This window comes from Nuphar pumila, chromosome 3 (genome assembly GCF_984573655.1).
Source record: "Nuphar pumila chromosome 3, dmNupPumi1.hap1.1, whole genome shotgun sequence".
NCBI lineage: Eukaryota > Viridiplantae > Streptophyta > Magnoliopsida > Nymphaeales > Nymphaeaceae > Nuphar > Nuphar pumila.
This window is the reverse complement of record NC_143251.1, coordinates 17,801,774-17,815,252: the sequence shown is the minus strand read 5'-3', so window position 1 is coordinate 17,815,252 and position 13,479 is coordinate 17,801,774. Positions and strand designations below refer to the sequence as shown.

Below are 13,479 nucleotides of genomic sequence, written 5' to 3'. Positions count from 1 at the left end.
GGTTGGATCCATGAATTCTGTGTCTGAGCCATCTTTCAGTAGCTATCAGTGGCATCTTCGTCTTGATCATGTTCCTTTGCCAAAGCTTCGTAGACTTATTCCTCAGATTTCTCCATCTGATTCATTTCAGTGTGACGCCTGTCAATTGGGCAAACATCACAGAAGCTCCTTTCCTTCTCGTCAGAGTCCATCGAGTCAAGCAATGTTTGAGATTTTGCATGTTGATGTATGGGGATCTAGTAGAGTACCTAGTCGGTCTCTGTGTCGTTATTACTTAGTTATTGTTGATGATTTTTCCAGATTGTCATGGATTTTCTTAATAAAAGAAAGGTCGGAGGTTGCCTCCATTCTTATGTCTTTAATCATTGAAATAAAGACTCAGTTTCATTCTCTCGTCAAGATTATCCGCACGGATAATGCTCTCGAGTTCAAGTCCAATGAATTGTTACAATTTTATCGAAATCGTGGCATTCGTCCTCAAACTACTTGTGCCCATGCATCTCAGCAAAATGGCGTTCCTGAGAGAAAACATAAGCATCTTCTAGATGTAGCTCACACTCTTATGTTGCAATCAAATATGCCACCCTCATACTGGGGGGATGCTATTCTCACTGCTTGTTATCTCATTAATCGTATGTCGTCTTCATCTTTGGAAGAACAAATCCCTTTGCAAATTCTCTATCCTAATGCTCCTTTGTTCCCGATTTCTCCCAAAGTATTTGGATGTGTATCCTTTGTTCATAAACTTGGACCTAACCGTGATAAATTATCTGCCCAAGCCATCAAGTGTGTATTCCTTGGATATCCAAAAAATCAAAAAGGCTACCGGTGTTATGATCCCATCTCCCGTCGAGAGTATGTTAGTGCAGATATATCTTTCTTTGAATCTGTTCCTTATTTTTCTACCACTGCATCCAGACTGCATGTTGAACAAGGTGATGCCCTGCCTCTTCCCATTCCTCATTTTCCCTTGGAGTCGTTTTCTAAGACTATCTCTCATTCTCAGTCTCCCACATTTGCTCGGTATCATGATCCTCCTCTGGTGTACACTCGCAGATCACCACCTGAATCTGCACCTACACTACCGCCTTCTTCAGAAGTGAGTTCTCCTGAAAATATTGAGATGTCTAATGTTGATGATGACAAACCTATTGCTCTCAGAAAAGGTAAAAGACAATGCACATTACATCCTATCTCCAAGTTTGTTACTGAGGCACGGCTTGGGGTTCACTTGAGGAATTTTATCTCTGCTTTATCTGCCACTTTTGTCCCACTTAATCATCATCAAGCGTTATTAGATCCTAAGTGGAAGCAAGCGATGCAGGTTAAGATGGATGCCTTGCTCTCATGCGATACATGGGATTTGGTTGTTCTTCCCACTGATACAGATATCGTTGGATGTAAGTAGGTCTACACCATTAAGTATAACTCGGATGACTCAATTGAAAGGTATAAGGCCCAGTTAGTCGCTAAAGGGTATACTCAAACATATGAAGTTGACTTCTTTGAGACATTTTCTCCAGTAGCCCATCTTTGGACTATTCAGTTGGTCATATCTGTAGTTGTTCATTATGGATGGAGTTTATGTCAGTTAGATGTGAAAACGCCTTCTTATATAGAGATTTGTCTGGGACTGTGTACATGCAGCAACCTCCCGGGTTTGATGTTCAGGGGGAGTGTAGCAAGGTGTGCAAACTAAAGAAGGCTATATATGGTCTTAAACAAAGTCCTCGTGCATGGTTTCAGAAGTTATTTGAAATTATGTCTGCATTTGGCTTTAACAAGTCATCTTCAGATCACTCCTTGTTTATCAAGAAAACCTCCGCTGGTATTGTGGTTATGGTTGTATATGTAGATGATATAATTCTTACAGCGAGTAGTTCAAAGGACATCTCAGACACAAAGATTCATCTTCAGAAGCACTTTGTCACAAAAGATCTCGGTTCTCTTAGATATTTCTTGGGCATAGAGGTGGCAAGAAACAGTGAGGGGTTAGTTCTATCACAAAGAAAGTATGTACTTGACCTACTGCAGGAAACAGAAATGTTAGGCGCCAAACCAGCCAATATACCAATGGATCCTAAACTGCATATGTATGATAAAGAAGCAGAACCTTTTGACAGTAGAAGTTTTAGATCCTTGGTTGGTAAACTTTTATGTCACTATAACAAGGCCAGATATCTCCTTAGCCGTGAGCAAGATAAGCCAATTCATGGACAAACCTACTCTAGTGCATTGGCATACAGCTATGATGATTCTCAGGTATTTGAAATCCTCTCCTGGAAAGGGATTGCTATATGAACAAAACTCCGACCTTGATATAATTGCATACTCAGATGCAGACTATGAGGGGCCAACGATGATAGAAAGTCCACCACAGGGTTCTGCGTGTTTGACGGAGGAAACTTAATTACTTGGAGAAGTAAAAAACAAACTGTGGTAGCTCGTTCCAGTGCTGAATCAGAATATAGAGCTATGGCTCAAACAGTTGCTGAAATGATGTGGGTTAGGTCTATACTAAAAGATCTACAAGTGATGATTCCATCCCCAATGTTGATGATGTGTGATAATCAAGCAGCTACCTATATAACTAACAATTCAGTTTTTCATGAGAGAACGAAAGACATTGAAGTTGATTGTCACTATATACGTGACTTAGTACAGGTGGGGTATATTTCTACTAGTCATGTGACGCCTAAAGACCAAGTTGCAGACGTCTTCACCAAGCCTCTCGCAAGTGCAAGTTTCTCAAGATGTTGCAGCAAGCTGATCATGATAGATATATATGCCCAAGCTTGAGTGGGAGTGTTAAAAGTAATATTCATAAGTCTTGGGGTGGTCATACGTAATTAAGCATAATTTCGTATGCCTACTTGTAATTTTTGTTCCACCTAATCACCTCTTTAAATAGGTGATTAGGGTTAATGAATCGAGAGAACTCTCTCTCTCTCTCTCTCTCTCTCTCTCTCTCTCTCAAATTGAATCTAGGCCTGATAGATTCAACACATTCTTCATCAAAGTTCGTGTATCAATAATTGTAGTTAATAAATCTTAACATGTGTTCTGATGTCCATGCTTGTTTATAAGTTTTGAAGCTTGTATGAACGCATGCTTGACAGTATCCATGCAAATCAAAGCATACACAGATTTCTGGGTCTGTACAAGTTGAAAAGAAAAAAAAATGAGAAAAAGAGTTATTTGGAAGGTTTGAGGGCTTTATGGCCCGACCGGGCCACCTTGCCCAGCATCGCCGGGCCTGTTCTGACAGGTCTGACTTGGTGCTGCAGGGCCCAGCCGAGTGGGCTAGGCCGGGCAGCAGGTGGCTACAAAAAAAAAAGATATTTAACCTCTTTTTGGTAAGGGCTACAGACAGGTCTGGGCACCCTTACAAAAAAAAACAGAGACACTCTCTCTGTTTTGGACTGGCTAGCAGCCAGCCATGTGGGGCTCGGCTGATTGCCAGCCCCCGACAGCATTTACGCAGGCCCAGGCCGGGCTGGTGCTCGGTCTGTCAGGCCCAACCGAGTGGCCTCGGCTGAGCTGGCAGGGTTCTGACAGGCCCAGGCCAGCCTTTTGGCTGGACTGGCATAGGCCTGGCAGCCCTCCTGCCAGGCCCAGCTGCGGTCTGACCAGACCCGACCCAGCCGACCAGGGTCGGCTGGGCTTGATCTGGATCGAGCTGACTGGGTGTTAAGGCCCTTTAATATATATATATGAACACTCAGTAATGCTTGAAATTTTCAGTTTTGGTAAGTGTATACGTTTTGGTTTTTATCCCATGCTAAAAGTGAAACTTCAACATGCTTGACAGATTTCAAGTATGCATATATATGCATACCTGTGAGGTAGACCTGGCCACATTCTGTCAAGGCAGCTGGCCCAGCTGAACCAGGATAGTTGGCCCGGTCTGCCAGGCTTTTTGGAGCCCAGCCGAGTCGGCTGGGCAGGATTCTGTATTTTTTTTAAGAAAAAAAAATGTATATGCTGCGTTTAGAGGGTTGAAAGTGCGACCTGAATGTTAAAGTTACATGTGTAACAAAATATTCAGATTTTCATAAATAGCTGTATGCTCAGTTCATGTATAAGGGCCAACTTGAATACTTGATCTTTCGGTGATGCTCATGATTATGGAAATCTGGAAACAAGTTCTGTTGTGTATGAAAGTTTCCGGATTTCTCTAAGTGTGGTTGTTTACAACCCTTATGCATGGTAATGAATGGAAATCCTCATGTAATGCCCCAAAATTTCAAACTTGCGAACCTTTCAGAAAACAGGCAAAAGACCATAAAAAATCTCTTTCCTTTCAGAGTTTGCTTATGAAATCAGCGGAAGACTATTCTTTTGTTAAATTCAGAAAGGTAAGATGACAACTTTTAGCACGTTAGCTAAAAGAACCAAAACTCACAATCCATGCTACTTGCAAAACACTTGGAAAAGCAACTTTCATTAAAAAAAATCTCAAATAGTACAAAATTTGAATATCCCAAAGAATATCCATTACAAAACTCAAAAACGTACAGGACGCGAGCTAAGAGCAGAAAGAAGAAATCTTGAAGCCATCGCCCGTGGTGTACCTAATCATCACCTGTACCCATAGAATGGGTTAGTTTCGCAAAAAACTAGTAGGTGCACAAGAGAGACTACAGAAAACTGAATTAAGTACATTTAATTCAGTATGCTAAGGAGTTTAAAGCAGATATGCAGTTAAACAGGTAAGCAGTTCAAAGCAAGTAAGCAATGCAACTGTCAAACGCAGCATGACGATTCATTTGATCGTAAGCTGTGAACTACCACGCAATAATCAAGTTTCATGACCCATCAACCAGTGTGAACAGACTTTATGTTTCGATATTACTGGCCTGCGGGTACACGCAGACAAATCGTAGAAACAACTGAGACTAGTTCGGGTGTTTGTTATTCTATGTATTTTCAATAACCCGAATAGCTAATTGAGTCCCCTCCTAAGGGGACGGCTTTAGCCGAGAGGGGATTCCCCAAAGGCAGGTACTTGGCAACGGATGCATCCAACTTCTGCAGAAGTCCATGGGATCTACCACCTAGGATAATGTCTGGTAGTCCCTTCCCCTAACTCCAATGACTGGGAAGGCCAGACCTTTGCCCGTGGGGTGGTTGTTAACAACCTGTCCATTGGAGTGTGTACCGCTCTGTCCTCTCCCTTGACAGACTACAAGAAGCGAATGAGTACGTCAAGGGTAAATTAATTGACGACTCATTCTATATGCTCTGGTCTTTTGACCAAACGAGCAACATACCTGTGAAGGCGATCCCATTTTTATGTGTTTACAACATTGTGCATTTAGCATTGTTCGAGGTCGCACGACCGTCTCTCCGATCATCGCAGTACTAGCATGTAGTGCACAACTACAAGTACTCTAGGATGAAAGGGGTATAGTTCCTCAATAGGAGCCCCAACAAAAGTGTTTCACAAAGATGTAATCTTTCTCAAACTTTACTTTTGACATTCTTTATCTTTTGAAACAGCCAACAGCTTGTGCCAACATTTGGCATGTGATTTTCTAGAATCTCATCTGCTATCGGGGTATCTACATGCCTCGCATAACTCGATACCGGCCTCAATGAACGGGATATCTGTTTCTCAACAGAACCCCCGCTAAGAAGTTCGCTCAAACCCTAATTCGGAGTTACCCGAGATATGTCGAATAGACGAACAGAACCAGTCAATCACATCCTTCCAAATACTTCGATTTGGGCAGTCTTTGATGCTTTTACGCAGCTCCCTAAATTCTCAAGTCTACATTGCAGGACCGCTCACTCGAAAAGCCAGGATCCCTACTAGGGATCCCTCTCCTTAGACGAGGATGTATCGTTAAGCTCCCAACTCAACTCTTATCGCAAGAGGGAGAGTGGTAAATGCCTTTGCATCCTCCACGAGGATACCTTTATAGCAAATGCAATGAGCGAAAACCTGAGCGTTATCTACAATGGCAAGGCAGTAATGAAACATTTGCAAAAGCAAAAGCCTGAGCGCAAAGCGCGACGACAAAGGAAAGACATGACAGAAAGTAAAGGACAAGGATCGTGAAACCGCATCCTTGAGTTATATGCGTACTCGTATAAATATATATGATATATATATATGCATATATATTTATTTAATTGTCCTTTTTTAGTTAATTGAACTCAATTCAATTGTCCAAGTCCTCCGTGCAATCTTCCCCTACCTTGGGGAGTTGCAAGCTTGTTGGCGCCTGCGGGTATAAACGATTGACGACTCAGGTCACAGAGCGCAAGTGGGATCCATCGTACGAGCTGCAAAAGCGACAGTCTTAGCAAGCTAACACCAAAAACAGAAGGTCGGGGGCACTGTCGCGGACCTATCGTGAAGAAAGCAAAGGCAGGGGCATCGTGCCCTTGCGCACCTGCTATAAGCGCAAAAAGCAGGGGCAGGGGCTGCGAGCCCCTGCTGACCTAATGTCAGCAAACTACGAGGAGGCAGGGGGTTACACCCCTGCCCTCAGAAAGCGAGGGCAGGCAGGGCTGCGCCCCTGCCTGACAAAGTAGAACAGAGGTAGGGGCAAAGCCCCTGCCTGTCAACAATAAAGGGGAGGCAGGGGGCTTCACCCCTGTCTGACAAGCATGCAAGGAGGCAGGGGCGAGGCCCCTGCCCGTTGATCAAAAAGGGGGAGGCAAGGGGCTTCACCCCTGCCTGCCGAATACGCAAAGAGGCAGGGGGCGAAGCCCCTGCCTGACGCCAGAGAAGAGGGGGCTCAACCCCTCCCCTAAACAATGGGGATGCAGGGAGGGGCTCGACCCCCTCCCCTGCCGTAACAGGGAGCAGGGAGGAGGTTGGGCCCCTCCCCTACTAAAGATGGTGCAGGGAAGGGGTTTGACCCCTCCCTTGGTCGCAGGGAGCACAAGGAGCAGGGACGGGGCTCGACCCCTCCCAGAAACTAGAGAGAGTAAGGAGGGAGCTCGACCCCTCCTACGTACTACGAAGGCAGGGAGGGTTGAGCCCTCCCCTGCGAAGATCGAAGGCAGGGAGGGCTCGAGCCCCTCCCTACGATAAATAGAGGCAGGGAGGGTCAGACCCTCCCCCGTGCACCTAAATAGGGAAACGGGGAGGGGCTCGACCCTCCCTGTGAAAAGGGAGACAGGGAGGGATCTCGACCCTCCCTGGTGAAGACAAAAGGGCAAGCAGGGGCCCCAAAACCCCCTGTCAGAACCCTTCTCAGAGGCGGCAAGGGTTTTACCCCTGCAGACCTGTCGGCAAACTGGTAGGGGCTAAAGCCCCTGCCAAACGACCCTTCCTTGTTGTAAAAGACCGACAGGAAGGGGCTTTTGCCCCTGTCTGTCAACGGAAGGGAGAAGAAAAGAAAAGAGGAAGAGGAGGCGGTAGAGGGAAAAGGAGAAGAAGAACGAGGGGAAAGGGTGCGTACCTAGAGGTCGCCAGAGAGCTCACCGAGGGGAGGAGGGTCGTCGGTGGTGGGATGCCGGTGGTCGTGCTCGTCGAATGCAAGATCTGTAGGGGGGGTCGATCGGGAGAGAAACGAGAGAGCAAAGAGGGGAAGGGGTTTCGCAACCCCTCTCCTGCCTCGCTGTCTTTAGAAGGCACGAGGGAGGCGGTGCCTCCATTGGGTCCGAGTTGGGTCCAGATCCGACCCGAATCCAAGATGTATTTTTATTTTTATTTTTTTCGGGTTTTACAGTATTTGTCCTTCAAGGATTTGTTCATTGCTATTGCATTTGTGGTTGTCCTTTTTAGGACATTGGGTATGCTTTAGCATTTCTCCTATCTATTTCCGCTTACTTTATTACACACCTCAAGTTATCTTATTAGTCTGCAATTATCAAAGTTGATGAGTGTTCTATTGACACTAGTCTTGGATCTGATTGATAGTTGATTGGCCTCTAGATCCATATTGGTTTTGTTGAACCGAAGATATTTGTTGGTGTGAGTTGTATGCATCTCATTTTTTGTCAGTTTAGATTGTTGGCTTATAGTTCAACTCTAACTGACAGTTGTTTGATCTTTGGTTCATTGAGTGTGTTGTATCACTCATCTGTTTATTTGACCATTATTATTATATTGGATGCTTATAATTATGTTTATCTGTGATGACTATCTATTTTTGAAACCATAGTATTTCGAAAGATTGTTAAAATTGGTATCCTTATTCTTCTTGGTAACATTAGTTTTTTTTTTCATTATAAGCTCTCTTACCTCATTTGTTTTCTCCTATTATTCCTTTTATTTAAGTGTCATTTTATGTAGACAAGAGATGTTTTTCAATGTAGTGAGTTATGTGCACCCATTGGTTATTCACACTTTTTGTGTGTTTGTTTAAAGTGTGATTGTTTAGCCCACAAGTGGCATTGGTATTGTGCTCTTGTTCTAGTAGTTGATACACTTGAATTTTGAGTGTCATTTTATGTAGAGAAGAGATTTTTTTTCAATGTGGTGAGTTACGTGCACCCATTGGTTATTCACACATTTTGTGTGTTTGTTTAGCCCATATGTGCTCTTGTTCTAGTAGCTGATAGACTTGAATATTGAGGTTTGGAGGTCTAGTGAGGTGATTTCCTGTAGTGGTTGATCTATTGCTGAGATTTGTAAATATCATTCATTTTGTTATATGGGATTTTTAAAGAATCTCAACATGAAATTTCTAAACCTTTTTTATACTTGTTTTTCCTTGTATGTAAAAATGTTTATTGATAAAATTTCATACATCTTATGTGCATTTCATATATATATATATATATATATATATATATATATATATATATATATATATATATATATATATATATATATATATTAAGTTTGTTATTTAGTCCGCTGTGCTTAAACCTATTCTAGGTTGTGTGAGTGAATCATAATGGGTTGTGATTTGTGAGATTGCTCTCATTCATTATTATGTGCATTAAATATGCTTTAATTTCATATACATATGTTTGGTATTATATTGATCACATTATTGTATGCATAAATTTAATTAACTCCTTTTCTTAAGGGATCTTTTTTTTTTGAATTATTATACTTTATATGCATGTAGTTGATGATTTGTTTTATTTTAAGTGATTTTCTAAAGCTTTGGGATATTATTAATGTATGATTGTTTATCTCTTCTTGATAATTTATATGTTCTTTAGTAATTAAATTCGTTTGTGATCAATATTTATGTTTTCTCAAAAAATAAGTTGATTTTGGGTTTATGATTGTCTAATGTTGATTTTATAAAAAATTATCTTTGAGGCATGCTCTTCTTGCTTGAATTATTACTAATGTTTCTAAAAAACTTAAAATTATGAGGACCTCCTAACTCTCTCTTGAACCTTAGGGATTTTTTTAAGGAATAAAATGCGGTGATGTTGCCAAAATTTTAGTCTATTTATGTTCCCGCATAGGGGAGGTTCTGGCAAAATTTTCAGAAATATTTTTTAAACTTCCATACTAATATAGCATAAGCTTTTTCAAAATTTTTAGAAGATTCCTTAAATTTATCATTTTAAATTAGGGAAACTTTTGTTAAAATTTCCAAAATAATTTCTAGGTTTTTCGTAAAAAAATAGAGCAGGTGCTGCTCAAATTTTTAGAAAATCTTGCTGAGGAATTTTTTCTTGTTTAAAACCTTATAACTATTTGGTTAAAATATTTTCTTTTGTGTAGCTGAAACTTTTGTTTTGTGCTCTCTACAGGTTCTTAAAGATGCGATGGATCAAGAAAAAAATATCTTCAATGCATCATACCATGAAGATGGAGATAGCTAATGGAGGCGTTTGGGGATAATCACTAATGAAGACATGTATTTGCAAAATTCTCTAATGCGTCATAAAGATGGAGATTTCCATTAAAGACACTTGAAGGCTTGAATCCTTCCAATCTATGTCACATGGGTGCGGACGCGGGTGCGGGTGCGGGTGCGGGTGCGGGGATTCGGCACTTCCAAAAAACCAGGGTGTAGGGTGCAGGGGTGCGGCAGGGGCAAAAATGTAAAATATATATATATAAAGGGGGTCGGGGGAACACGCGGGTTTTTTCAAATTTCGCAGTTATCAGCTGCTGACAGAACAGCTGCTGCAGCTGTCAGCAGTTGACAGACAGCTGCTGCATAATTTTTTTTTAAAAAAAAATCGCAGCCCATTTGGGCAAATTTTTAAAAAAAAAAAATCAAAAAAAAAAAATAGACCTAAATGATCCTGGGTGCGGTCAACGCACCCAGGATCGGGTTGACCGCACCCACGTCGAGTCGCGTCGACGCGGGTCTGTGACATAGCTTCCAATGATTCTTTTTTTGTATTTCCAAATTTGGTATATCACACCATAAGTTTCAGGGAAAGTGTTAAGTTTTATATATATACATATATATATATAAGATCATATTGAGCCTTGGGTTCACACCAGAATCATGATGCATGAGAAAGAACAAAGATCAATAGTCAAGAGGCTGCAAATGCTGCACGATTCCCAATAAGAGAGATCATGTGAATGCTTTCTCTATTAAAAAGAAACTAATAACAATGGTACTAGTAGAAAAACACCCTTGAACTAATATACATAAAAAATAATAGAAATGGGATAATAATGGAAAGTAAAAACATATTACAAACACATTACAACATAACCCTTTACACAAGAATCGAATCATGGATCCAGACCCAAACTCAATCATGTCTCAATAATTTTTCTTGAAAATACTTATAAACAAGGTCCCTTTGCATGTTTATTCCTTTAAGGAACTGACATGCTTCACTTGCCTTCTTGAACTTGTCAGGATTGGTGCAAATGAAAAGATCCATACTATTCATGAACCAAGACAAGATTTGGCATTCTCCATTCTCCAGTCAATCATTTTCTTTTCAAACTTTTGAATCGTTTTGTCATTTTCTTTTCCATTAAGAATTTTAACTTGGACACATTCCATCTTACTAAGTTTGTGTTGGGGTTCGGTCATGGGTGCTTCAACATATCCCAAAGACTCATACTCACAATGTGGTTCTCCATGGCGGCAGCCCACCTCAAGTAATTGGAGCCATTAAGCTTGAACGAAAGCATGACAATGGGCTCCTTATCAGCCATAATGAAGAGAATAAGAAGGCACAAGGAAGAAGGATGAAAGAAGAGAAAAATGAAAGAAAAGGGGCTCCAACAAGATTGGCACCACAAACACAAAGGATGAAGGCAGAGAAGCTCCTCCGAAATTGGCACCATAAACAGGAAGAGCACGAGCAAAGTCCCAAAGATTGAATAGCATATAGCTTTGATGCCATGTAAGGAACAATGGTACAAAGTAAAAGTTCAAACCTTTTTGGAGAAATCCACAAACAATATTTACAAAGATCTTGAAATAAAGTGAGCTAAATCACTGACAGTCACAAAGAGCAGTCAAAACTCATAAAAAATAAATGATTTTATTATACATCAAATGCAAGCAAGATGCATATATGAAATGGGGCATAGCCCCTCTATATAAACAAGCCAAAAAGAGCTAGCTGTTGGGGAGTCCTAACTGCTAGTATAGCTAGCAGTTGGACTCTCTAATGGCCAGCCACTCGAGCTTATAAAGGAAAAAAAAATCTACCTACCCTAGCACATAACTTATGATATAAGACAAAGGTAAGAGAAAAGAAAAATTACATATAAATCATTAATATGCTCTCTCTCTCTCTCTCTCTCTCTCTCTCTCTATATATATATATATATATATATATATATATATATATATATATATATGAACATTTTCAGGACACACAGTGTATCGAATATCATTCCAGTACTGTGTTGATGACATGACCAGTACATTCTACAGGCACTCCGCTTTCAAGCAGGTATATTGCAAGCATCATATATTCATGTAAAAATACAAACATGGCCACATATTCCCAAAAAAATGATTTTGGAAGATATTCAAGTATGCCCGAGAAACATTGGTTTTCATCATTCTTGAATGGTTGTGAACATTAACTCCACATGTTTGACACCGTGATAGAGATTTGGAAGAATACCAGTTAATCAAGAAGCATAAAATAAACAAGAGATATCAAACCCTTCCTAAGTCCAAGAATCTTGATTCACAGACACCATCACCCATTAATCTGGTCGTAAATATACATAGCAAACAAAGACACTAAGTTTTCCATTTCCCTTAGATCTATGTCACAAACATCACAAAGCCCTTATGAAATATAAAATAAAGCACAGCTATATCTCAAGAAATAGAAAGCCATTTCTGCCAGCAGAAGAAAAGGAATTACTTGAAGACAAATGAAAGACCTAGTAAGAAAGCATATGCAAATCCATCCAACTTTGTGGAACCTGAGAAAAAAAGAACAAAAGAATCATTACATTACACCAAATAATTTAATTACGTTAATATCCACCATGTGAATCACCATCATAGCTTTACAACTGGAACAGAAATGTCAGCTTAGGGCGTGTTTGATTCGCGGAACAATCCCACACGGCAGGTACACCGTGGCCCTGTGTGGGATTGTGCCATGTTTGAAACGCGAAACAAAGCGGACCGCTTCGTTCTTCTGTGTTAGATATTAAGGGACACGCCAATCCCACACCCTATGGTGCTACTGGCGCGTTCTGAACAAATGCTGCCTGGCTTGTCCAGGCGGCGTCAAACGCGCCCTTAAGAAACACTGCATCTGTTAATGGAAATTTAAACAATGGCCATTATGCACTTCATATAAAGTGCCTAAGTTCACAATGATCACAATTAAATAGAGAACTGATCAAGTTAATATTGATAATGGACAAATGCACCATGAAAGCTTTTCTAGGCAGACCTTCTTGTAGGAACCAAATTAATTTATTAAGAAGCAATGGTCCCAAGAAACCGACCGAATCATTCAGTACCTGGGGAAAATGCATCCATCAGATCACAATGTTAAATATCTTGGTAATGGTGACATGTGAACACTGTATGAAGAAAAAATGCAGCATATACGAACAATCAACATTGTGCAATACGAAAGCACGAACAATGAGTGCACGATCCCAGCTTGGTTTACTGCTATCAGACAATTCAAGACATGATGATGCTCATTGAAAAAGAAATTGCACTATTTTTTTTATATATTTCTATCTTTCAACATCCTTTCCCTCTTTATCATAACCGAATAGAATGATAAGTAGCATTGATAAGCCTTACCACATGAACATAATTTCATATTGCCCAAATGGTTTCTACAAGTACTAAAGTTTTCCTTATTCAATGGTGAAAAGGATGTACTGATTTTCCATCATATGTATTATTTTAGTCACAAAATAAAATCATATTATGAAAATATTATTTGTATTATTCATAATATTTAGATGATTTTCTTGGAAATAAGGAAATATTTAGATATAGAAATAGAGTACAAATCTGTATCCACATGCAAGGTGACAATGTGCCAGACCACTGAGTGCAGTAACATTGCTCAGTTTATAGGGAAACAAGGTCCCAACCAAGATAGATTGACTAGGCCACCTAGTAGTGGCAC

At 40.5% G+C, this 13,479-nt stretch overlaps 1 protein-coding gene across 9 annotated transcripts in view; it reads right to left on the bottom strand.

Moving 5' to 3' along the window:
* The window catches only part of ABCC13 (multidrug resistance-associated protein 11), a 255,662-nt gene that overhangs the window by 166,057 nt on the left and 76,126 nt on the right, over positions 1 to 13,479 (bottom strand). For all 9 annotated transcript variants that reach the window (XR_016430764.1, XR_016430766.1, XR_016430765.1 and 6 more), the window contains 2 exons: positions 12,781 to 12,850; positions 12,238 to 12,298 (listed from right to left, as the gene is read on the bottom strand). Coding sequence is in view for 6 of the 9 variants with exons in the window: in XM_089998956.1 (XP_089855082.1) it covers positions 12,238 to 12,298; positions 12,781 to 12,850 (131 nt within the window). In the remaining 3 variants the exon portion in view is untranslated. The remainder of the gene's footprint in view (positions 1 to 12,237; positions 12,299 to 12,780; positions 12,851 to 13,479) is intronic.